Raw genomic sequence first — 27087 nt, forward strand, 5'->3', positions numbered from 1 at the left:
TAAACACAGTAAGAAGTTTAACAACACCAGGTTAAAGTCCAGGATCATGCCATGTCACTGAATTAGAAATTGAGAGACCCAGGACAATGTTTTGGTAACCAGCGTTCAAATCCCACCACAACAATGGTGTAATTTGAATTCAATAAAAATATGACTATTATTCCACTTGATTGTTGTCAAAACTCATCTGGTTCACTTTAGGGAAGGAAATCTATCATCCTTACCTGGTCTGGCCTCCGTGTGATGCCACAGCAATGTAGTTGATTCTTAAATGCCCTAACAAACAACTCAGTTGGAGGGTGGTTAGTGATGGGAAATAAATGCTGACCAGCCAGTGACAGCTACATTCCTTGAACGAATTAGATAAATTACCAGTTCATGTTTTGTTGGTTGAGGGAAAATAATGCTTGGACCCAGGGAGAATCCCACACCCAACTCTTCAAAATAATGCGAAAGGATCTTTTACATCCATCTGAAAGAGCAGACTTGGCCTCAATTTGACCTCTCATCCAAAAAAATAGCACCTCCGACTGCGCAGCACTCCCTCGTTGGGAGTGCAACCTGGTTTCTGCAACTCAAATTTCTGCAGGACTGAAGGAAAACTGCACTGTAAACTGATGACCTGGCTGTATTCTCAGATGGGCATAAAAAGATGGCATGATCCTGGAATGTCAATTTGGATCATGTACTCAACTCTTTGGAATGTGATGTTCTTGCTCTTGAGGGAGTGCAGCGAAGGTTTACCAGGCTGATTCTGGGGATGACGGACTGATGAGAGGTTGACTAGGTTAGGATTGTTTTCACTAGAGTTCAGACCTGTATAATTCTAACAGGACCAGACAGGGTAGATGCAGGAAGTATGTTCCCAATGGTGAGGGTCACCAGAACCAGGGGTCATAGTCTGAGGATACAGGGTAGACCGTTTATGACAAAGAGTGGTGAACCTGTGGAATTCATTAACACAGGAAGTAGTTGATGCCAAAACATTGAATGTTTTCAAGAGGTGGCTAGATAGCAGTTGGTGAATGGGATCAAAGGTTATGGGGAGAAAGCAGGATTAGACTATTTAGATGATCAGCTATGATCGTGATGAGAGTTGATTAGTTAATCCTCCTCCAAACCCTCATAGGAAGTAGAGACCATGGAAGAAAGTGCCATATAGATGCATTGAAAGAAAGATCTTGCATTTATATGGTGCCTTTTACAACCTCAAGACATTCCAAAGTGCTTTGCAGGTAATGTAGTATTTTGAAACAGTTTGCACTCAGGAGGTCCCCGCTGACACAGGGTGCAGTGGCATTGTCACTGAATTAGTAATCGAGAGACCCAGGTTCAAAGGGCTGAATGGCTTCCTCCTATCGTCTATGTGACTTGAACACATGGGAGGGTTGGCTGAGTGCACACAATGCGTCTCAACTGACAGTAAATTCCAATTTGTGGGAGTTAGGTGGAGGAAGAAAAAGATTAACAATGTAATCTGCAGGGTTCCCTCGTGTTTAGCCTGCTCGGTTTGGTGGGCTCAGTTACAAATTAGAACCCACAATATGGATCAAAACTGTGGCTTCTGTTGTGGGGAGTACAGCACTGTTGAAGAAAGATATTAACCTGGCAACCCAATCTGATCTGATGCTCTGATCAAAATGACATGGCTCATCTTTTATCAGGTTGTTGTTCACTCGAGTTAATGGTTTTCAGCAGCTTCACAAATCACAAAGTGGTGACACACATTAACTCCGCTTTTTCATCTCTAGAGGGACCAAATGAAAAAGAGAAATTGGTAGTACTGAGTGTTCTGGTCTCCATCTTACAAAAAGGATATGGAGGCACTGGAGAAGATACAATAAGAGATTTTATAAGGATGATACCAGAATAGGGAGATAATGCCTAACAACCCAATCCAAACATACTGAGGTTCTTTCGCTCAAAGAGCAAAGACTGAATTTCTTTTATATTCATTCGTGGAACATGGGCGTCACTGGCTGGCCAGCATTTATTGTCCATCCCTATTAGCCCTCGAGAAGGTGGTGGTGAGTTGCCTTTTTGAATCGCTGCAGTCCATGTTCTGTGGGTTAACCACAATGCCGTTAGGGAGGGAATTCCAGGATTTTGACCCAGCGACTGTGAAGGAACGGCCAATATATTTCCAAGTCAGGATGGTGAGTGGCTGGAGGGGAACTTGCAGGTGCCGGTGTTCCATGCGTCTGCCGCCCTTGTTCTAGATTAGATGGAGGCAGTCGTGGATTTGGAAGGTGCTGTCTAAGGATCTTTGGTGAATTGCTGAGTTGTAGCCTGATATTAGTCTCGAGATAATGAAGGGGCTTAATGTGGTAGATGTAGAAATATTTCCACTTGTTGCAAAGTTCAAAAATGTAACAATCAAGAATAAATCTAATAGGGAATTAGGAGAAACATCTTTACATCGAGTGTGGTTAAGAGGATGTTCATGTGAAACACAGACCCATTTCTGTGGTGTAGGAATAAGGCACCAGGGCATCATCCAGTGTCACAACTGAAAGGTGTCCTTTTATTGATTACACACATTCATGAAAATATTTTCCGTAAGAAAAGCAGTGAACTATTGGCAGTTAAAATTTTACTTAAAGCTACTGAAAATAGCATCAAAGAAATGAAAATTACTCAAAGTCAAACCAGATTGAATCCTCTGATATTCTGTGATGTTCCTAATATGACAAACGTCCAAAACCAATGTTTCTAGTGTTACAATAAAAAACACTCCAGCCCAATTCATTAACACATCTGGGACAGAGTTACAACACACATCACTGGAGACAGAAGTTAGAGTGCAGAGAGATTGCCAATTAGAACTACACTTTTTTTAATGGATTATAAAAGTAACCCAACTATTAAGCCTTCTTGCTATTCCTATTACACAGATACGCCCAGTACAGAAAGGTCAGTGAATGAGGGCTCATCAGAGACTTGCTTTGGATGCAAGAAGACAGTCAGATCCTGTCCTCTTCCAGCACCATCCTTACCCTGTGCAATAGTCTACACAGTGTCGTGCTCCTTTTGTTCTACGTTTCCCTTGTTAGAGTGACCAGTCACTGCAGCCTGCACATCTTCCATATCGGGCATCATGGAGGTGTAACTCTCCCCATTTCCAGGAGCCTCCAGGGCAACAACAGGAGGAAACAGAACCTCTTCCATTTTCAGATACTGAGGAGAGTCTGTTGTGGCTGTTCCCTTCTCAAAGTCAGAGTCCTTACACACGGACAGTAAGGTTTTACTGAGGGAGAGGGCAAGAGAAAGAAAAATGATTTCACCAATCTCTCTGCGTAATGTACACAAACATTTTACATATAATACATCATCTGATACACCCCAAAACATGACAACAAGAACAAGAGTCAACCAGTATTCCTTATCTTTCAATACCACAACAAACACCACTGGAATTATAAATAATAATTGTCGGAGTTGAATTGGGGCAGCACATTGGTTACCACTGCTGCCTCTCGGCGCCAGGGACCTGGGTTCAATTCCAGCCTTGAGGGATTGTGGAGTTTGCACATTCTCCTTGTCTGCATGGGTTTCCTCCCACAGTCCAAAGATGTGCAAGTTATGTGGATTGGCCATGCTAAATTGCCCCTTTGTGTCCTAAAATGCTTAGGTTAGATGGATGAGCCATGGTAAATGTGTGGGGTTACAGGGATAGGGCCTACGTAAGATACTCTGTCAGAGTTGGTGCAGACTTGAAGGGCCAAATGGCCTCCTTCCACACTGCAGGAATTCTATGAACAGATTTCTGTTAGTCAACTTTGTGAAGTGCCTCAAGACCCCCAACATAGAAAAGACATTACATCTATGCAAGTTGTTGATGAAAACATATCACTGGCAAATACGTCTAAACAATGATCCAGAGAGATCCAGTGAGCTGTTGTCGGAATTTGAAATGAATTCAGTCTTTGATTAGAGTACAACTTTAGTTAAATGTATTTATTGTCTAAGTTTGGTAGTATTTGTCTTTACTAAAGGGAACTTCAAATGATAAGTGAGTCAATATATTAAATTGAAAGACAGTAAATCACTGCTTCACCTGTAAGGAGTGTTTGGGGTCTTGGACAGGTGAGTAGACAGAAGGTAAAAAAGCAGGTGTTACACATCCCGCGATCGCAGGGGAAAGGTGCTGTGGGAAGAGGTGTTGGACATGATTGAGGAATGGTCCAGGATGTCAGGGAGGCATCAGGCTGGGGTTGGCAGAAATGGCTGAGGATAATCCTTTGAATGTGGAGGCTGGGGGGGTAGAAATTGACGAGAAGAAAAACCCGATTATCATTCTGGAGAGGGGGAAGGAGGTACTGCCCCTCCGACAGCGCAGCGCTCCCCCAGTGCTGTCCCTCCGACAGCACAGCACTCCCCCAGTGCTGTCCCTCCGACAGTGCAGCACTCCCCCAGTACTGCCCCTCCGACAGTGCAGCGCTCTTACAGTGCCGTCCCTCCGACAACGCAGCGCTCCCCCAGTGCTGTCCCTCCGACAGCGCAGCGCTCCCCCAGTGCAGTCCCTCCAGTAGCGCAGTGCTCTCCCAGTGCTGTCCCTCTGATAGTGCTGCACGCCCTCAGTGCCGCTCCTCTGGCAGTGAATCCCTCCCCCAGTGCCGCCCCTCCGGCAGTGCAGCGCTCCCCCAGTGCCGCTCCTCCAGCAGTGCAGCGCTCCCCCAGTGCCGCCCCTACGACAGCGCAGCGCTCCCCCAGTGCCGCCCCTACGACAGCGCAGCGCTCCCTCAGCACCGCTCCTCCGGCAGTGCAGCACTCCCTCAGCGCGCTCCTCTGGCAGTGCAGCACTCCCTCAGCGCGCTCCTCCGGCAGTGCAGCACTCCCTCAGCGCCGCTCCTCCGGCAGTGCAGCGCTCCCTCAGTGCAGCGCACCCTCAGTGCCACTCCTCCGGCAGTGCAACACTCCCTCAGCGCGCTCCTCTGGCAGTGCAGCACTCCCTCAGCGCGCTCCTCTGGCAGTGCAGCACTCCCTCAGTGCCGCTCCTCTGGCAGTGCAGCACTCCCTCAGTGCCGCTCCTCTGGCAGTGCAGCGCTCCCTCAGCGCCGCTCCTCCGGCAGTGCAGCGCTCCCCCAGAGCTGCTCCACTGGCATCGCAGCACTCCCTCAGCGCGCTCCTCTGGCAGTGCAGCACTCCCTCAGCGCCGCTCCTCTGGCAGTGCAACGCTCCCTCAGCGCCGCTCCTCTGGCAGTGCAGCGCTCCCTCAGTGCCGCTCCTCCGGCAGTGCAGCGCTCCCTCAGCGCCGCTCCTCCGGCAGTGCAGCGCTCCCTCAGCGCCGCTCCTCCGGCAGTGCAGCGCTCCCTCAGCGCCGCTCCTCCGGCAGTGCAGCACTCCCTCAGCGCCGCTCCTCTGGCAGTGCGCCGCTCCTCTGGCAGTGCAGCGCTCCCTCAGCGCCGCTCCTCTGGCAGTGCAGCGCTCCCTCAGCGCCGCTCCTCTGGCAGTGCAGCGCTCCCTCAGCGCCGCTCCTCTGGCAGTGCAACGCTCCCTCAGCGCCGCTCCTCTGGCAGTGCAGCGCTCCCTCAGTGCCGCTCCTCCGGCAGTGCAGCGCTCCCTCAGCGCCGCTCCTCCGGCTGTGCAGCGCTCCCTCAGCGCCGCTCCTCCGGCAGTGCAGCGCTCCCTCAGCGCCGCTCCTCCGGCAGTGCAGCACTCCCTCAGCGCTGCTCCTCCGGCAGTGCAACGCTCCCTCAGCGCCGCTCCTCCGGCAGTGCAACGCTCCCTCAGCGCCGCTCCTCTGGCAGTGCAGCGCTCCCTCAGTGCCGCTCCTCCGGCTGTGCAGCGCTCCCTCAGCGCCGCTCCTCCGGCAGTGCAGCGCTCCCTCAGCGCCGCTCCTCCGGCAGTGCAGCACTCCCTCAGCGCCGCTCCTCTGGCAGTGCGCCGCTCCTCTGGCAGTGCAGCGCTCCCTCAGCGCCGCTCCTCCGGCAGTGCAGCGCTCCCTCAGCGCCGCTCCTCCGGCAGTGCAGCGCTCCCTCAGCGCCGCTCCTCCGGCAGTGCAGCGCTCCCTCAGCGCCGCTCCTCTGGCAGTGCGCCGCTCCTCTGGCAGTGCAGCGCTCCCTCAGCGCCGCTCCTCTGGCAGTGCAGCGCTCCCTCAGCGCCGCTCCTCTGGCAGTGCAGCGCTCCCTCAGCGCCGCTCCTCTGGCAGTGCAGCGCTCCCTCAGCGCCGCTCCTCCGGCAGTGCAGCGCTCCCTCAGCGCCGCTCCTCTGGCAGTGCAGCGCTCCCTCAGCGCCGCTCCTCTGGCAGTGCAGCGCTCCCTCAGCGCCGCTCCTCTGGCAGTGCAGCGCTCCCTCAGCGCCGCTCCTCTGGCAGTGCAGCGCTCCCTCAGCGCCGCTCCTCTGGCAGTGCAGCGCTCCCTCAGCGCCGCTCCTCTGGCAGTGCAGCGCTCCCTCAGCGCCGCTCCTCTGGCAGTGCAGCGCTCCCTCAGCGCCGCTCCTCTGGCAGTGCAGCGCTCCCTCAGCGCTGCTCCTCTGGCAGTGCAGCACTCCCTCAGTGCTGTGCTGGGAGTGTCGGCCCAGATTACCTGCTCAAGACTCAGGAGTGGAACTTGAACCCATGAATTGCTGATTCAGAGGTCAGAGTGCTATCCACTGAACCACAGCTGACACACATTGGGCCTGATTTTAACTCTGCATTGAATGTTAAGTAATGCGTCAGAAATCATTTACTTCCCTTATTCTTGACAAGTACCTTGTCAATACTTGATTTTGCAGAACCTTAAAAAGGCCATCAGAAAGCAAAGCACGAGTTAAAGGTCAGAATTAACATATTCTGATGTTAAGTTGCAATCCAAAAGGAACATGAAGGAGCAGATTTGTTGCTGACAAACAGCAGTTTGTAGATGATGATGATGATCACCGTGTGATGATCCCGCGATATTCAAAGCACAATCTTCAACCCGTTTATTTTTGTGGCAAAGGCAGGAGACAACCCAGTGATGTTTTTACTCAAGTGAGTGAGTTAAAGTCAGGCCCATTCAGTCATTCTAACGCCAAACCAATCCTGGATGCAAAGCCACCTACCTTTCAGGTTGACACATCAGACCCTTTGAGCAGGGACAGTGCTCCAAAGCTCCTCCTGGCTCCATCTCCCAAGTGATGAGGTCCAACAGTCGGTGTGTTGGATCATGGCAGGGTTGACCCTTGGTGGATAGTGGGGTGCACACAGGAAACAAGAGATCTGAGTGAAACCAATAGAGACTTTGTGACAGCATCACTGTGATTGTAAAATCAGAGAGGATTACAAACAAAGAACAAAGAAAATTATAGCACAGGAACAGGCCCTTCCAACATGCTGCTTAACAAATAGTCAAACCTCTCTCAACATAATTACCACACAAGCAAGCTTGACTTTTCACAGGCTATTATTAATAGAGATACGTATTTGCAAAGGCTCAATTTATTGCTCATGCCAGATCAGATCCTGAACAGTTTTGGAATGACAGAAGCATTAGACCATACAATATAAAATTGATTTTTAGAGTTGGCCTCTCCACTTAAGTTTACTAAACTTAATTGCTACAAGTGGACAGATTCTGAGGCCAATCGCTGTTTAACAGATGAGGCGAGAGTGACTGCCCTTGAGGTCAAGGTTACATTTGACCGAGTGTGCCATGAGGAGCACTCGCTAAACCGGAGTCAATGAGAACCAGGGCAGCGTCCCCAGCCAAACCATCTTCAGCAACTTCATCAATGGCCTTCCCTCTGTCATGAGGTGAGATGTTCGCCGATGATTGCACAATGTTCAGCACCATTCGCAACTCTTCAGATACTGAAGCAGTCTCTGCCCACATGCAAGACATGAACAACATTCAGGCTTGGGATGATAAGTGTCAAGGTGCACTGATGCCACACAAGTACTAGGCACTGACAATCTCCATTTCAGGGTATTACTATCGCTGAATCCCAAACTTTAAATATCCTGGGAGCTATCGTCACTGAAACCAGCCACTGGTTGCAAGAACAGGTCAAAGGCTGGGAATTCGGCAGCAAGTAACATCCTCATGCCTCCCCAAAGCCTGCCCCCCATCTACAAGGCACAAGTCAGGATGAGATATCCTCCATTCCATCCAGTGGCTTAAATATTCACTCCATCCGCCACCTACACACAGTGGCAGCCATGTGTACCATCTACAAGATGCACTGCAGGAACTCACCAAGGCTCCTTATGCAGCACCTTCCAAACCCACGATCTCTACCACCTGGAAGGACAAGGGCAGCAGATGCATTGGAAACACCACCCCCTGGATATTCCCCTCCAACCACTCAACATCTTGACTTGGAAATATATCACCGTTCTTTCACTGTCACTGGGTCAAAATCCTGGAACTCCCTTCCTAACAGCACTGTGGGTGTACCGACAGCCCATGAACTGTAGTGATTCTAGAAGGCAGCTCATCATCACCTTGTCAAGGACAACGGGAGATGGGTGATAAATATTGACCTCACCAGCGAAACGCGTGCGACCACGAAATAATTTTTAAAAGCTGCAGCAAGGTGACACAGCCAGGGGCTAATTGCAGGTTGACACAGCCCATCAGGATTTAATTGCTGCTTGGGGTGGAAACTTTGCAAATTCTCAGCTGCTTAAGTTTTCCTCTCCGAGTGTGGAAAACAATTCTTCTCTAGAACAAAGAGCCAGATCCAAGTTAAAGTCACATCTGGTAATAGGGCCATTATCTGAGCTAAGCTGTAGTTGGACATTACACAAGTTCCTGAACGGAAACTTGTCAGACCTGACAATGTGCTCTCAGTATTTTCACATTATGGAAGTCCAGTATAAGAGGGGGTAAGGATAGGGGAGTGGGGGGTTCTTGAGGTTCTGGCGTGTGTAACTCACAGGTGTGGAAAGCACAGCAAAGGTCGGCACTGCAGTCACGTTGCTGCTCACAGATGGAGCCACTTTGTCCTTTCACCACACTCGCTCTGCATTGTCCCCAGATACACAAATGATCCGAATAACATTCTCCATCTCGAGTGCAATTCTAAAAAAGAGATTCAGAATAAATTTATGGTCAACGCAATCAGGAAGCTGGCAGAACAAAGGAAGCTTGATGAAAAGTAACCACAGATCCTTCATGAGAACGCATTTAGAAACGTTTATTTATTAGTGTCACAAGGAGGCTTACATTAACACTGCAATGAAGTTACTGTGAAAATCCCCTGGTCGCCACACTCCGGCGCCTGTTCAGGTACACTGAGGGAGAATTTAGCATGGCCAATGTACCTAACCAGCAGGTCTTTTGGAACGTGGGAGGAAACCGGAGCACCCGGAGGAAACTCACGCAGACACGGAGGAGAATGCGGAAACTCCACACAGACAGTGACCCAAGCCGGGAATCGAACCCGAGTCCCTGGTGCTAACCACTGTGCCACCATGCTGCCATTTGTTTTTGGGATATGGGTGACACTGGCACGGCCACATTGATTTCAAAAGGGAACTAGATGAGTACGAGAGAAAAGGAGATAGAAAGAAATGCTGAAAGGCAGGGGTAAGGCAGATAGAATGGGAGGAGCCCAGTGGAGCGCTAATCGGCTCACTGGGCTAAATTACCTGTTTCATTGCTGTGTACTCTATAGTGGTTCTGAGTGGAATAGTCATCCACAGAAGATGAGCCCAGGGCATTTTAAAATTTGAATTCAGTTTCAAAAATCTGGAAATAAAAATGACCATAAAACTGCCAGATCAACATTAAAAACCCCAACTGGATCACTGATGTCCCTTTGGAAAGGAAAGTTGCTAACCTCGCCCAGTCTGGGCTCCATGTGTGATGCCAGATCTATAGCAATGTTGACCCTGCATTGGTATCTAGCTCACTCCCAGTTGTTCAGGAACACCCACCTTCTCAGGGTAACAGAGGATGAACATGAAATACCACTGACTCACATCCCACAGATTAATTTGAAAGGACCACTATACGATTGACAATACTTGCCTCCTCCTGTGCTCTCCGTTGAAGACACTTTGATTCCAATACGTCTAGCCAACAGAAGTGGTCCTTGCTGCAATCCTCATCGACAATGCATTCCTATAGGAACACAATTCCATCCAATGTGACATTTTATCTGTGGCTTAATTAAACTCTTCTTCGTGTTTACAGATAAGCAATCATTGATCATGGTCTATCAACAGTGTTTCCCACGAGCAACATGTATTGATTCAGCACCTTTAACATTGGAAAAAGTGCCACCAGGCTTCATGGAGGCGATTATCAAACAAGACTGGACATTAAGCCGCAAGAGGACATATTAGGACAAGTGACCAAAGGCTTGGTTCGGTTTAAAGATAGAGGGGGTAGGCAGGGATTTCACGAGCTTAGGGGATGACCACCAATGGTGGAGTGAGGGAAATCGGGAACCCTCAAAAAGCCAGAATTAGAGTACGCAAGTATCTCGGGGAGTTGGTGGGGCTAGAGAAAGTTACTGGAGAAAGGGAGGGATGAAGCCATGGAGGGATTGGAAAAGGAGGTCAATGTAGGTCAGTGAGCACAGAGATGATCAGGGAACAGGACACCGGCAGAGCTTTGGTACGGCTCAAGTTATTGAGAGAGTAGATTGGCAAGGACTGCGTAGAAAAACTACAATGTATACTGTATGCAAATATATATTATAGGTTCAGCATTACAGTATAGGTCGGGATGTCACACAGAACTGAAGTAATTTAATGACAATCTAGGCGCTGAATGTGTAAAATTCAGAGTTTACAGAGGGACAGGAGTAAATTAACTTGGTGAAATAGGAGTCCGCTCTCCCAGTACAAAGCTTTCACAGTCTACAGAAAAGCATTAACCTCCAGGTCACAGAACATCAGTCTTTCAGCTTATTAAACTAGGTTACTGATGAGAAAGTGCCTACAAATGAAAACTGCTCCATTTTAGAACAATTAAGCCGGTGTTCCACGATGAACCGATCGTTTGAATCTCGGTATCACGTTCTCAAGAGTTTGCATTTCTTAAACATCTTCGACACATTCCCTCAAAGCAGATCACAGTCCGAGTCACTGCCAACTCACTGAGACCTTACAGTCAAGCACAATAACCCATGCACACACAGTAAGATCCCACAACTAGCATCAGAAGTAATCTCAGTTGGAGTGACGCGGGTTGAGGGATTAAAGACTCGGCTTGGAACACCAGGGAGAACTCCTCTACTCTTCTTCTTCGAGTGCGTCACGGGATCTTTCACATTCACACAAATAGGCATCACTGGTGGGAAGGGCGACACGGTGGCACAGTGGTTAGCACTGCTACCCCACAGCGCCAGGGATCTGGGTTCAATTCCAGCCTCGGGTCACTGCCTGTGTGGGATTTGCACATTCTCCCCGTGTCTGCGTGGGTTTCCTCCGGGTGCTCCGGTTTCTTCCCACAGTCCAAAGATGTACAGGTTAGGCTGATTGGCCATGCTAAATTGACTCTAGTGTTAGGGGATTAGCAGGGTAAACATGTGGGATTACAGGAATAGGGCCTGGGTGGGATTGTGGTCGGTGCAGATTCGATGGGCTGAATGGTGTCCTTCTGACCTATAGGGATTCTATGATTCTAATGAATATATAAAGGTAATTACACCGTGACATGCTTGTATCAGAATTTCCCAATATAAATGTCGACAAAGACATTCACAGGAAATAGGAAAATAATGCCAGACTGTACGACTTTTAAAGATGACTTTTAAAGATGTGGATGCCCATCCACATCCAATTGTCCTGTGATCCTAAATTAATACATTTGGGCTCAACACAGGGATTGAGGACCTGCAGGAGATTGACTGGCCATCACTGTGAAGGAGTGAACACGACCTTCACTGTAAAAGACGAAATGTAAAAAAGAAAGATTTTACAGTAACAGAGTCTTTCATGGCCACAGGATGTCCAAACATGCTGCAAGTCAGCTGTGCTCAGAGGGTCCTGTGCCCTCTCCCTCAATCCGGAGTTAGAGGATCGTGGGTTCAAGACCCAGGCTGACACTAGTGCAGTCGGGAGGGAGTGCTGCACTGTTGGAAGTGCCATCTTTCAGATGAGAAGTTAAACAAAGGCCCCAGTCTCTCTCTCTCACCCCACCCCCATTGGTAGGAGTTGCATAAGCTCTCATGGTAGTTTTCATAGGAGAAACAGTGGAGTTCCCCCTGGTGTACTGACCAATATTTATTCATCAATCAATATCACAAAGTCATCAAATTGCTGTTTTGTGGGATCTTGCTGTGCATGTGCTTCATTGGCCTGTTCCGACGACACGCAGGGCCCTCTAAAAATACAAGTTATTCCTCACTTCACAGGTATTTTTGTAGTGTAGCCACTGTGGTGAGATAGGAGACAAGGTAGACAATCTGTGCACAGCAAGCTTCCACTTAAATGGCCAGATTACAAAATTTTTGTGGTCAATTTGGCCAAGGGTGAAAGAATGATCACGTTGCCAAGGAAACTCACCCACCCTTCCTTGAAAGGTGTCATGGGATCAATGGGGGGTGGGGGGTGAGTGAAGTGAAGCGAGACATGGGAACTTGGTTTAATGTCTCATGGGAAAGCCAGCACCTCTGAGTGCAGTAGTCCCACAATGCCGTACTGGAATGTCAGCCTAGATTACCGGGTCAAATCTTTATAGTGGGACTTGAACCCACAACCTTTGACCTCAGGAGCGAGTGCACTGACCACAGCTGTCAAGTGGAATCTGGTCTTTGATAATAGGACAACATAATCTTTTTGATAAACAGACAAGGATTGTGGCTAAACTCAAAACCATTAGTCACAACTTTGCTGACACTTTCTCCAAATTCAGTCCCTTGACACCAGTCGACAGAGTTGTTAACCCTCCAGGAATTGAAGATTAATGTCAATGACCTTGTTGTGAGTAAAACCTCAGTAGAAATGAAAGCAAACGGTGTTATTTTTATTTTCTTGTTTATTCCTTACTCTGCACCACCTCCAGCATCCAGATGTTTCTTTAACAGTTCAGGGATCAGACTAAAGGCAGGATTGAAGGCGAGGGATGGAAATATCCATCTCCATGACGACAGCCCCAGACTGGGGCAATGGATGAGTTCTTGTGGTAAAGAGCTGGCAGCCTCGCCCTGACGTTCCAGCAACAAGCTCTCCGAAAACTAAATTCAAACCAGCTGCCTTCTCCCAGCATGAGGACACACACACAGCCAGAGGGACACACACATACACACAGATGGAGGGGGACGGACAGACACACACACAGACAAAGAGAATTTTCTGCCACAATGCTGGTGTTTAATGGAATATTGGAACTCACTTAAATTATATTCCAGTTCTGAGCCGTATACTTTTCAACAGATTACAGTCCAGGAAACTGTTACACAGCATTGCTGCAGGGTAGCAGGTCCTACTCTTCGTTGTTTCCATCAGTGGGAACTGTTACCAGCATCTCCTCTTGGTCTTTAAATCATTTAATTCTGCAGACCAACATACTAGTTTGAGAGAAATCTCTCATTCATATTTGAGTACATCAATACTCCTCATTTCCACCATCTCCCAGATGAGATTGTTCCGGGGACTGATCGCTCACAGAAATACTGTTGGAATAAGAGAGCTGCCTCGAACAACCTATTCCCCATTCAGTTAGATTATGGTAACTCTGAATCTTAATTTCTCCATTTCCCTCGATTCCTTTACCCGGCAAATCTCAATCTTGAAAGATCCAAGCGGCCCATTTGATGCACTGCACATCACTTTTTAAGATTTCAAGGGACTGCCTCGGGTATGGCTTGCTTGTCTCCTGCACGCTAAGTTCTATGCTGCTGCATGGTCACATACCTGCACAGATTAGAGGAACATTCATTGTGTTCCCTTGTTTCGGAATTCCTCACAGGGGGAAATCATCTCCTGGTATCTACCCCAACAAACTGTTTCAAACACCTCACAGAGAGACACCTCCTAAAATCAGTCTGGTCTTTGCAATCAATCCTCAATTTGACTCTTGAACCCTAGTGTGTAAATCTCTGCGACAGTCATCCAAGGTCAATACCATCAAGTTATTCCAGATGGGGTCCAACCAAGCATCTGTACAATGGAACCATAAATTCCCTCATTATATTCCAGCCTCAATGAGAAGAGGCAACATTCCATTAGCTTTGATAATTCTTTGTCAGAGAGTTATCCAGACTCAAAACGTTGGCTCTGTTCTCTCTCCACAGATGCTGTCAGACCTGAGATTTTCCAGCATCCGCAGTCATTTGTTTTTATATTACATTAGCCTTCTTGACCATACCGGCTTCTGGCATTTAAATATTTGCGTAGACGAGCTCTCAGATCTTTCTGCCTCTCAACAATCCCTAGTTTCTCACCATTTATAAAATACTCTCAGGGAATTAAAAGATTTAATTAAAAGAATTAATGGTCTATAAAATAATGAGGGGCATAGACCAGTTAGTCAATATCTTTTCCCAAAGGCAGGGGAGTCTAAACCCTGTTTAAGGTGAGAGGGGAGATACACAAAACGATCCAGATGGGCAATTTTTTCCACACAGAGGGTGGAGAGTATCTGGAACAAGCTGCCAGAGGTAGCAGTAGAGGCGGGTACAATTTTGTCTTTTAAAAAGCATTTAGACAGTTACACGGACAAGATGGGTATAGAGGGACATAGGCCAGATGCAGGCAATTGGGACTGGCTTAGTGGTTAAAAAAAGGGGCGGCATGGACAAGTTGGGCCGAAGGGTCTGTTTCCATGCTGTAAACCTCTATGGCTTTATGACTCTAAGGTTTATGGGAATCGCGTGGGAGGGTGGAGTTGAAGATTATTTATTTTGTTGAATGCCCATCAGGCTCGAAGGGTCAAATGGCCTTCGTCAAAGAACAGCAAATTGATTCAGAGAAACCAGCTTAAAATCTAACACCAGCATCAAAACAATGAGTCAACATGAGCATTAGACACTGGGAAGGGTTTACTGAGGAGTTTGAGAGAAGAATTGCTTGGAACAGACATTCAATCCAGTCTAAACAGATGGGAATGGAAGGTTCAATCCTCTGGTTGCTGCTGCAAGGCTCCACATCAAACAGGGACTCTCCGTCCCCTGACTGTGAATCATCAAACTACAAATTAGAACAAGATGTTGACATGAGACATATTCCATGACAGACCTCAGATTGTTGTTCCCCTCGCCCATTCCTGGAACATCGACAAACATGTAAAAGTTACTATGCTCACCGCAAAATAGTCCTGAAAATTTTACTCTATTGTTCAGACATATCGTTGGGCAAGCATCCAGGCTACTTGTTATCGACAATTGTACAGTGTCCCTATGGAACCAGACTTCAAGCTTAAATTGAATGTTGCGCATTCAAGTTTGCTGATGGCGCTCCAGTTGGAGGCACAACAAATTCTGTACAATCATTTTTGGCAGTTAACAAAAGACACTCAATACTACAGCAATCTGGAGAGTTGGGTGGTCCCACACCAGACTGATTGTGTGCTGGACTTTTTTTAAAAACAAAAAACAAAGAACAAAGAAAGTTACAGCACAGGAACAGGCCCTTCGGCCCTCCAAGCCTGCATTGACCATGCTGCCCGACTTAACCAAAACCCCCTACCCTTCCGGGGACCATATCCCTCTATTCCCATCCTATTCATGTATTTGTCAAGACGCCCCTTAAAAGTCACTACAGCAATCTGGAAAATTGGGGTGGTCCCACACCAGACTGAGCAATAGGTTTGATTGTGCTGGACAAGGAGAGAGACTTGGACTTGTGCCGGTGCAAAGTGATTTGGGAGCCTAGGTACATATACATCACTGTGGAATACAAAGGGGAGGATGAAAAACTCCAGTTGTACAGAACCTCTGGATAACTGTGCTGTGTTCTGGGCACCACACCTCAGGACGGTAATATTCTCTTTGGGGAGGGTACAGTACAGCCTCACCAGAAAAATCTTGGGGTGAAAGGGCAACAATATGAACAGCACAGTGGCACAGTGGTTAGCACTGCTGCCTCTTAGCGCCAGGGACCCGGGTTCAATTCCAGCCTCAGGCCCTTTGCGGAGTCTGCACATTCTCCCCGCGTATGTGTAGGATTCCTCCGGGTGCTCGGATTTCCTCCCACAGTCCAAAGATGTGTGGGTTAGGTCGACCGGCCATGCTCAATTGACCCTTCGTGTCAGGGGGATTAGCAAGGTAAATACATGAGTAACTCTAGCATGTTATTTCAGATTTCCGGCATCTGCAGTATTTTGCTTTTGAATTAAGTGGGTAAATGGGGTCGAGATACAGAGCAGCCATGATTGAATCAAGACTTGAGGGGCTGAATGGAGATCCCTGTTCTTAATCTCCATCAATGTTGAGTTGCTGATATGAAAGGACCAATTTAGGAATTGCCCACTAGTTCGATGACACCATGAATCTTTCCAAATCTGTGGGCGCAATACAAACAGAACAAACACCCCCACTAAGAAACCAAAATGAAAATCCGAGTAAAGCCCAGACTTTGAGAGGCTGTAGTACCTGTGGACTGAAACCACACACTATAAAGCTGAACAGAATCCAGGCTCCACAGTCAGTGCAGTACCAAAGGAGCACTGCATTGTCAGAGGGGCTGTAAAGACCTTCAGGCTTTCCTTAGGTCATGAAAGACGCTATAGAAAAGGTTCTTTTTTTACAAAAAAAAGATACTAAATCAAAACATTTAGGGATTGATAATGCAGACGACTGCTGTCCACGTGGTCTCGGGTTGAAACCAAAAATGCAGTGGAGGTTTATGAGCTTCTGTGGTTATCTGACGTGCTTTTCGCGAGTTGGCCCAAGGCTGAGACTTAACGTTATTATTGGACGGGAGCCATTGTGACTTGAATCACATTTTCCAGACATGGGCAACAGAAAGTTGAGCTTGGAAAGCATCTTGCACAGCCCGACAGAAAAAACAGAGCCAGGCCAGAGAAACACAACTTTGGAAGCTCCCCCGATCCTGAATGTTTCCACGGAGAGAGATGATGGATCACGTGCGGTGTGAGAACGAGAGTCAGAGTCAGTCTCGGGAGGGCAGGGCTTGAAGTCTGTTTGGAAATTGTTAAAATTCACTCAAAATGAGAAGAAAGGAGGAAGTTTGGATTTATACAGGGCTTTTCACAACCCCAGGATGTCCCAATATTGGCTCGGGAATGGCTTCAAAATAGTGCAATGGGTTCACTTAAATCTGCTCAACTGGATGTAACACCTCATCCAAAACACAGCACTTCCAACAGTGCAGCCCTCCCTCAGTATTGCACTGGGATGTTAACTTTGATTACTGTGTTCGCAGCCCTGGAGAGAGACTTGAATCCAGAACCTTCCAACTCGGTCCTACCAACTGAGCCAGCTCCGGTGCTGTATGATTTGGTGTTTACGCCGCTAGGCCTCAAATCACCATGACCTGGATTTCTCGTGCGGAAGGGAAACTGGCCTTCAAGAGCCAGCCTCAATACCAAAGCCAGCAACTTGAACTCAACCCCTGTACTCTCGAGCAGGCTAACATTTACAGTTCGCTTACCTTCCTGACTTGCTGTGGTGGGTGGATGGCCGGCTTTCTTGCCGTGGAGTGCGCGTTGGATTTGTTGTAGTTGTCAGACACTCTCTCCAGATCGCGTAACATTCTCCCTTGCTTCAACTCCATCTGCAATTAAATCCAGAAAACAAATCCCTGGCTTTAGGATCGAGGTCAGGTTGTGCAGACTTGGCTTGTACGCCCACTGAGTTTAAAACGGCAGAGGGATAGTGTTACTTCTCCCATCTAGAGCGCCTTCTCACATTGAGCGGCGCTACATAAACACCAGCTGCTTACAACAATAACTTGCATCTATATAACACCCCCTAGCACACCAGATCACTGCAAGGTGCTTATCGGGGGGGGGGGCATTACAAAATACCTCGACACCAAGAGATTAGCACAATTGGCTAAATGTTGAATCAAAGAGCTAGGTTTTAAGGAGTGTCTTAAAGGGGCAGAGCAAGAGAGGGAGAGAAAGAGAGAGAGACAGAGGTAGCGATGAGAGGGGTTTAGAGGGGGAAATGTTAGAGCTTGGCGGCTAGAGGAACGGCCGCCAATAGTAGGGTGATGAAAATCAGGAATGTTTAAGAGGCCAGCATTGGACGAGTGCAGAAATTCCTTAGAATTGTTTGACATAAACAGTATGAAAATTAAAAGCTTTCAATAACACCTACGCCGATTTAGAAAGAGCTGAGTTGGTCTGGACTTAACTCCATTTCTCTCTCCACAGATGCTGCCAGGTTTATCCAGCGCTTTCTCTTTTTATCTTAGTTATACTTAATCTTTTAAATTCAAGGGAACATAAAGAGTAATCTGAACAAGGCTTTGAAAATGATCAGGGAATTGATGGGGTGGATAGAGAGAAACTATTCCTTCTGGTGGGAGAGATCAGAACAATTTTAAAATCAGGGTTAAAAAAGTACAAGGGGTGAAATCAGAAACACTTTTCCACACAAAAGCGTAACGGAAATCTGGGACGCGATCATCTTTATTGCCCGAGAGCAGTTAAAAGTCAACCACATCGATGTGGATCTGGAGTCACATGTAGGCCAGACTGGGTAAGGACGGCAGATTTCCTTTCCCTAAAAGGACATTAGTGACCCAGATGGGTTTTTATGACAATCGACAATGGTTTTGTGGTCATCATTAAACTTTTAATTTCAGATTTTTTTTTAAAACCTGAATTCAAATTTCACCATCTGCCGTGGTGGGATTTGAATCCAGCAAAACAACTGCCAGGCAGTCCCTTAATCTGTACCTTTCTGTCATTCACGCATTCTGGTCACTTAATGGACACTTTTAGCACCTCCTTAAGCCTTCTGTATCCTGATTTACATTCCCTTTGTCCCATTCCACCACCCACACCCACCCCCACCGTAAACATTATTCTCTTTGCTCTCAGCTCTGACGAAATGTTGACTCTATTTTCTCCCCACAGATGCCGTCAGACCTGCTGAGATTTTCCAGCATTTTCTGTTTTGATCCCCAGAGCATTACCCTGGCTCTCTGAATTATTCGCCCAGCGGCAATACCACTACGCCACAGCCTTCCTGTGTAAGCCCCGCCTGCTCATCCTTGCCCGAGGTGACCCTCAGGTTTAATCACCACCAGACAGACAGTGCTCGCTCTCTCAAAAAGGGAGAGAGCAGCCTCTGATCCTCAGGCAACTTTCATTTCCTGTACCCCCGCCCGCTCATACTATTCAGTCTTGGCAATTTTCAGGCATCAAAATAGGGTCAATGTGGGAAAAGTTTGGGAAGCACTGCTGTAGTTACAAAAGCAGGTTCAAGGCTGGGAATTCTGCAGTGAGTAACTCACCTCCTGACCCTCACTCCCCAACCTCCTCCCCCCCCCCCACCGATAAAGCCCGTCCACCCTCAGCTCAGTGATGTCAAAGCAGTAGATGGTGATTGCCAATATGATTAAGGCTACGGATGATAAACTCGACTTTTTGGCACAGAATTTCAGTGCTCATATGGCTGAATTGCAGAGTACCGATAGGAAGCTCGATGAAGCAGAGGAAAGAATCCGTATTGGTGAGAAAGTAGCTTCCTCAGTTGAGGCCCACTTCCAATCCTGGGAAAATCAGCTAAATGTTATGTTGGATATGCTGACTGATCTGGAGAGTTAGGGTTGGAGGGGGAGTATCAGCGTGACCAGCTTTCCAGGAGCCAAGAGTGAGCTCCCAGCTAAATGTTTTGAGAAGTGGCAACCATGTTTTATTAATCTCGACACGAAAACTGGGCGGATTAATCTGGAGGCGACACGTCAAATCCGGTTTGAGGCCTGACCCCTGGCCGATAATCATGCGTTTTAATCGCTTCAGTCGCAAAGATTTGAATGAAGCTGCAAAGCGTCTGGAAGTTATCAAAATGCAGTTTGTTCTGCTTTATCTTGCTATCCGGAGGGTGACATCTGATGGATCCTTAAACTGTTCGAGAATCACACTAAGGTTTTGGACTATGTGGCATCTTTTACTCTTTCATGGCTTATCTGTGTAGTGACATTGCGGGGAGGTGGGTGGGTGGTTTGGTGTAGAGGTTGTGGGTATGGCCCAACAAGTCCTCACACCCGGTAAGGAAAATCCCCTTAGAATTCTTAGTGTCGCATAGTTTGTTTCTGTACTTCTGTTATTTTGGGGTCAAAGAATCTCTGATGGACTCTTATAAAGGTGCAGACAGAGAACTTATCCCGGGAAAGGTAATTGTTTTGGATCAATGACACCCTTGGGGGAAGTATGCTTTGGTGGGCACCGAATCATAGCGTGAGAATCTTTAGCTGACCAGCCTTTTCTATACCTGCGGCACAGTGGTTAGCACTGCTGCCTTACAGCGCCAGGGACCAGGATTCAATTCCCAGCTTGGGTCACTGTCTGTACGGAGTCTGCACATTCTCCCCGTGTCTGCATGGGTTTCCTCCCACAGTCTGAAAGACATGCTGGTTAGGTGCATTAGCCATGCTAAATTCGCCCTCAGTATACCCGAAAAGGCGCCAGAGTGTGGTGACTAGGGGATTTTCACAGGAACTTCATTAGTGTTAATGTAAGCCTACTTGTGACACCAATAAAGTAACTTTAACCTATATTAATTATCCTTGGCTGATGAGCTTTTAGTGACAATTGTTGACAGTTTCATCATCAACATTACAGAGTCTCGTATTTCAATTCTAAATTTTCTATTAATTGAATTTAAATTCCACCAGCTGCCATGGAGAGATTTGAATCCATGTCCCCATGAGAATTATCCTGGGCCTGTGGATTACTAGACATTACCACGATGCCACCTATCCAGTGCCTCTAGACTGGTCTGTAAATACAGAGAGCAGAATGGTGCTTAATACCCAAAGCGTGGTCTAACCACGGTGCTATCAATAATCCCACCATTCCCAATCTCCAACAACATTTCCATCCCTTATTTTAATACAAGTATCCTCTCTACGTGGAAGGGCTTGACTAACTACACAAGGTGATTCAAGTTTACATTTCACTCTGATCCCCTGTGGTGCAAAGTTTCTTCCAGGAAACTCTGGCTTGCTGCCTGAAGTTTCAGGAAGTTCTCTGTTGAAAAGATGTCTCTTTGTACACATTAACATTCCTGACTGACGCAAGTTGAGTTAACTTTTTCCACCTCCAGCTGGAATATACGGTTTGCAGCTTAACGTCCCATGAGTTCATCCACTTACCAACGGGTAATACTGACTATATCTGTTGCAATGTTTGACAGCACAGAAACAGGCTATTCAGCCCACATGGTCTATGCCAGCGTTTATGCTCCACATGAACCTCCTACAACTTTACTTCAGCCCACAGCATCAACATATCCCTCCCATTCTCCCTCGTATGTCTATCCAGCTTCCCTTTAAATGCATCAATGCCGTTCGCCTCAACTACTCCTTGTGGTAGCAAGTTCCACACTTTAACCACTCTAGAACAAAAGGAGTTTCTCCCAAATTCACTATTGGATTCATTAGTTACTCCCTTATATTTGTGGTCCCTAGTTCTGATCTCCCTGATAGTCATCCATCAAGCCTTTACTCTTCGAGAGTAAAGCTCTCCATCCTGCTAAAACTTTAATTCATTCATGGGATGTGGGCGTCACTGGTTGGCCAGCATTCATTGTCAATCCCCAATTGCCCTTGAGAAGGTGGTGGTGAGCTGCCTTTTGGAATCGCTGCAGTCCGTGTGGTTAGGCATACCCACAGCGCTGTTAGGGAGGGAGTTCCAGGTTTTTTACCCAGTGAAGGAATATCAGTTATAGTTCCAAGTCAAGCTGGTAAGTGACTTGGAGGGGAATTTCTAGGCGGCATTCCCATGCCTTCTGCCCTTGTCCTTCTTGACGGTAGTGGCCATGGGTTTGGAAGGTGCTGTCCTGAGCAAGTTCCTGCAGTGCATCGCATAAATGATACACACTGCTGCCACTGCTTATGGATGGGTCCCAATCAAGCGGGCTGCTTTGTCCTGAATGGTGATGAGCTTCTCGAGTGCTGTTGGTGCTGCATTCATCCAGTCAAGTGGAGAGCATGCCATCACATTCCTGACTTGTGCCTTGGAGCTGATGGACAGACTTTGGGGAGCCAGGAGATGTGTTATTCACTGCAGGATTCCTAGCCTCTGACCTGCATTTGAAGCCACAGTATTGCATGTGGTGAGTCCAGTTCAGTTTGTGGTCAATGGTAACTGCCAGGATGTTGATAAATGATTCTCCCAGTGGGGAGTTACCCAGATTTCCATCAACTCCAGGTTTTGCTTGAGTTCCACAATGCCACACTCAGTCAAATGCTGCCTTGATATCAAGGGCTGTCACTCTCGCCTCTGGTGTTCAGCTCTCCTGTCCACGTTTGAACCAAGGTTGCACCTTTCCCAATCTCTGAAATTTGGCGTCATCCCTCCAATTTTATTTGCACCTTCTCCGGTGTGCCTATGCTATTTTGATAGTGAACAGAACTGTGTTCAGTACTCCACAGGCAATCTAGCCAAGTTTAATGTTTCTTCTCGGGTTTTTTCAATTCTATTGCTCTGGAAATGAACCCCCAGTGCTTTGTTTGCTTTTAGTCAATTGCCTCATTAATCTTTTAGTGATTTGTCTGTGCCACCAGATACTCACTCCTGCTCCTCTTACAGCATTTAGACAGATTTCCCATCTCATGTATGGCTCTATTATATTGTGGCAGCACTCCGTCTGAGGACAGCTACTCTGCTTATTACTCCATGCCTGGTGGTCTTACACTTCAGTTGCTTATTAAAAACCTCCCATTTTTCAACTTCAACAAGCAACATGAAGAAGGAAAACGTGGGAGATTTCCTGTTGCTTCTCTCGTGTATGCTTGGAGAAAATACAAGTCCCCTTCCCAATGGATCCCACGCCTGTAAGCAACTTTTGTCCCTCAAGGGTCTAGCTCTTCCACCATCGCACTGAATTTGCTGCCTCTGCCCTTTTCTGATGTTGTGCAGTAAGGAGTCCAACAACACCAGGTTAAAGTCCAACAGGTTTCTGATGTTCACGATCACCACCCCCCTCCCCCCTTCCAAAGCTTGGAACCCTTATCTTGGCCTGGGGCAACCTGTGCATGATGTGTAGATGCCGACGTTGGACTGGGGTAAATACAGTAAGAGTTTTAACAACACCAGGTTAAAGTCCAACAGGTTTATTTGGTAGCAAATGCCATTAGCTTTCGGAGCGCTGCTCCTTCGTCAGATGGAGTGGATATCTGCTCTCAAACAGGGCATACAGGGACCTTGTGCAGACAGACAGGGATGACCATCCCCTGAGGTCTCAAATGACCCTACTACCCTTGAATTCCTTCTACCTAAACACAGCACCTCACGCCCATCTATATTGAAATTATTTTGCATTAGAGAAACAATCCGCCCTGAGGGACAGTGAGAGACATCTGCGAATGAATTACCATCAGATTGAAGCCTTGTGAGAATTATGATCAGGATTTATGCCTATTGCAGTCAGGCAGACAACCATCTTAACTATGCTTTGTAAACATAGCACTTAATTCAACTTAAAATGCACCTCGAACTTTATTAGGTTCAGAAGCAAGGAACCACATCAATCTAGAATTCCCTTCAGATAAGTAAATGTAATACGCAACCGAGACCCTTGATGCTAGTTATTTTAACAACTTGTACTCTAACCATAAAGTTTCTTATTAAACATTCCCAATTCCCCAGTTCAGAAATACCTAGAGTTGTTTTACATAAGAAATAGGAGCAGGAGTAGGCCATCTAGCGCCTCGAGCCTGCCCCGCCATTCAATAAGATCATGGCTGATCTGAAGTGGATCAGTTCCACTTACCCGCCTGATCCCTATAACGCCCAATTCCCTTACCGATCAGGAATCCATCTATCTGTGATTTAAACATATTCAACGAGGTAGCCTCCACCACTTCAGTGGGCAGAGAATTCCAGAGATTCACCACCCTCAGAGAAGAAGTTCCTCCTCAACTCTGTCCTAAACTGACCCCCCTTTATTTTGAGGTTGTGCCCTCGAGTTCTAGCTTCCTTTCTAAGTGGAAAGAATCTCTCCACCTCTACCCTATCCAGCCCCTTCATTATCTTATAGGTCTCTATAAGATCCCCCCCTCAGCCTTCTAAATTCCAATGAGTACAAACCCAATCTGCTCAGTCTCTCCTCATAATCAACACCCCTCATCTCTGGTATCAACCTGGTGAACCTTCTCTGCACTCCCTCCAAGGCCAATATATCCTTGTGCAAATAAGGGGACCAATACTGCACACAGTATTTTAAGATAGTTAAAAGATTAATTTTTTTAAAAAGACAACATTTTAAAAAAGGATAACATGGTGGCACAGCGGCAAGCGCCTGCCTCAGCGCCAGGGACCCGGGTTCAATTCTGGCCTTGGGTGGCTGTCTGTGTGGAGTTTGCACATTCTCCCCGTGTCTGCATGGGTTTCCTCCGGGTGCTCCAGTTTCCTTCCACTCTCCAAAAGGTTAGGTGCATTGGCTATGCTAAATTGCCCCTTCGTGTCCCAAGATGTTTCGGATAGGTAGATCAATCATGGTAAAAGTGTGGGGTTACAGGGATAGGGCGGGAGGGCCTGGATAAGATACTCTTCGTCAGAGAGTTGGTGCACAATGGGCCGAATGGACTCTTCTGCACTGTAGGGATTCTATGATTTCAGAAACAGTTGCAAAAGATCATGACTATTGAAATTCCTGTTCTGCTAACCTCCTCCAGCCCTCCAACCCACCAATATCTCTGCTCTTCCAAATTGAATTTAGATCTGTTTAAACAACTTACATTTATATAGCACCTTTAACATAGTAAAAAAGATCCCAGCAGCATTAACCAATAAAGTACACCTCAGTCACATTAATGAGATACAAGGCCAGGTGATCAGGCCAGGCCAGAGGAGGTAGGTTTTAAGCAGCATCTTAATTTAGAAGATTCAGAGACAGAATTCTAGAAATTAGGATCGACACAACTGAATGATGAAAACCTGGGATGCTCCAAAGGCCAGAATTCAAGGAGCCCGGATACCAAGGGTTGTAGGAGATCAGAGATAGGAAGAAAGATCCTGGAGGATTCCAATGGGAGGAAGAGAATTTTAAATTTGAGATGTTAGTGAACCAGCAGTCAGTACAAATCAGCGAGGTTGTTCATTATTAGAAAAGTCACTTTTCCTTTATTTTTAAGATAACTAATTGAACTTCCAAGAATGAAAAAAATCTCATTCATCCAAAATCTCTAAGTGGCACTGTGGTTAGCATTGCTGCCTCACAGCGCCAGGGACCCCGGGTTCAATTCCCAGCTTGGGTCACTGTCTGTGAGGAGTTTGCACATTCTCCCCGTGTCTGCGTGGGTTTCCTCTGGGCGTTCCGGTTTCCTCCCACAGTCCAAAGATGTGCGGGTTTAGGTGCATTAGAAATGCTAAATTGCCCCTTAGTGTCAGGGGGACTAGCTAGGGTAAATGCATAGGGTTATGGAAATAGGGCCCGGGCAATAAATAGGGATGGTGGTCGGTGCAGACTCAATAAGCCGAACGGCTTCCTTCTGCACTGCAGGATGCTATGAAACTTCAAACCCTGCAATTTCCCCCATTAAAGCATCTAGCTGCCTTGAGTGAGTCCTATGGGTTGCTCAAGTAATCAAACTTGGTTAAAAGGAAGACAGTTTGGAGGATTTAAAAATGATTCAGGACAATGCCAGGTGGAAGGAGGCAAAAACCAGAGAAACAGGGAGGGGGGGGGGGGCGTGGTCAGGACTACTCTGGTGAGTGAACCCAACTATTTCCTAAAACTTTGCACCAATCCCTCTTCTCCAAATGTACAAACTCGAAACAGTAAGAGTTGTTTCCAAGCCAAATATATGAAAATGTTATTCAGTGGGGGCAGATTTCCCCACTTCGAACTGCAATGACTTTCTTGCAGCATCAATCCTACCTGAACGATTCCTAATTAGTAAAGAGATGAATTTAATAATTAAAAGCTGAGGGACAATTACAGATTCGCCAACTTCTCGAAATAGGGTGAATTGTTTTTATGTGAAGGATTGAAGTTTGCAGGTTTTAAAGCTTATTAGTGTCACAAGTAGGCTTACATTAACACTGCAATGAAGTTAGTGAAAATCCCCCAGAATAACATTTTACTGAGAATCTCAGCCCAGGGGAGGCTGGCTGACTGATGCTATACTATCTAATGCAGACTTTGCAGGAATATACACAGATTAGAGTAACAGAGCCTGCAATCCCCGCACTGTTACACGGTGCATTTGGAGAGTTGTCTCAATGCGGAGGAAATGAAGGGATTATTCACCTCCCGGGCTGCTCCTTGCAGCTTCTGCTGTGTGTCCTCCATCAGCTCCTCCAGCTCCTGGAACATCTCCTTCAGACTCGCCTGCCCCAGGTTGTCTGCAGCATCTCCCCGGGACAGCTCACTCACTACAGCCGGGTTGCAGCGAGCACAGGCGGCCAGGGCCAGCAGCAGCAGCGCGGGGTGAAGGCTGCAGCTTGTCATGGTGCACCGCTCACCGGCTCTGCTGCACCGGCTCCTCTCCACTCTCCCCTTCGGGCTGCTGCACCCTCCGCCCGGGCTCCTGTCTAACCCTGCGCTGCTGCACCCTCTATCCCGGCTACACTCCCCCCGCGCTGCTGCTACACGTCGGCTCCCAGATTCCCGGGACAGCCTCGCGCTTCCGGGTTCCCCCGGATCCGCCCCCTCCCTCTCCGCCAATCAGCTACTCCGCTGGAGGCTCCGCGTGCGCCAAACTTCCCGCCAAACCCAAGTTTCTGCACAATGCAGGGAGTTTGCAACAATATGCAGGGAGTTTGCAGCAATATGCAGGGAGTTTGCAGCAATATGCAGGGAGTTTGCAGCGATATGCAGGGAGTTTGCAGCAATATGCAGAGAGTTTGCAGCAATATGCAGGGAGTTTGCAGCAATATGCAGGGAGTTTGCAGCAATATGCAGAGAGTTTGCAGTAACATGCAGAGTTTGCAATAACCTGTGAGGCGTTTGCAGTCCCAATTTCAGGATTCCCACCTCCATTCACGGCACCCCCAATTTTCACTGATGCAGGATAATGGTGCAAGTAGTAAACCAGCACCTTGCATTCCGTCCTCATTGGCTCCACTTTGCAGGGGTAGACAT

At 47.4% G+C, this 27087-nt stretch overlaps 1 protein-coding gene across 1 annotated transcript; it reads right to left on the reverse strand.

Annotated features, from left to right (window-relative positions):
• Window positions 1-1831: 1831 nt before the first annotated feature.
• Window positions 1832-26624, reverse strand: dkk3b (dickkopf WNT signaling pathway inhibitor 3b). Its single transcript, XM_078220875.1, has 6 exons — window positions 26254-26624; window positions 17474-17596; window positions 9939-10031; window positions 8843-8987; window positions 7027-7183; window positions 1832-3247 (listed from the first exon to the last, which is right to left on the reverse strand). Exons 1-6 carry the CDS (start codon window positions 26452-26454, stop codon window positions 3010-3012), a joined length of 957 nt encoding a protein of 318 aa, XP_078077001.1. The 5' UTR covers window positions 26455-26624; the 3' UTR covers window positions 1832-3009.
• Window positions 26625-27087: the final 463 nt, after the last annotated feature.

This window comes from Mustelus asterias, chromosome 9, assembly GCF_964213995.1.
Source record: "Mustelus asterias chromosome 9, sMusAst1.hap1.1, whole genome shotgun sequence".
Classification (NCBI taxonomy): Eukaryota; Metazoa; Chordata; class Chondrichthyes; order Carcharhiniformes; family Triakidae; genus Mustelus; species Mustelus asterias.

Bases quoted from the DNA above. Each gene is read 5' to 3' on its own strand.
- dkk3b (XM_078220875.1), bottom strand. From the start codon at position 26,454: ATGACAAGCTGCAGCCTTCACCCCGCGCTGCTGCTGCTGGCCCTGGCC. The intron at 7,184-8,842 runs GTGAGTTACACA...GGTTTCACTCAG, and splicing joins TTGCTGTGCTTTCCACACCT to ATCTCTTGTTTCCTGTGTGC. The intron at 3,248-7,026 runs GTAGGTGGCTTT...CCTCTCCCTCAG, and splicing joins CTGATGTGTCAACCTGAAAG to TAAAACCTTACTGTCCGTGT.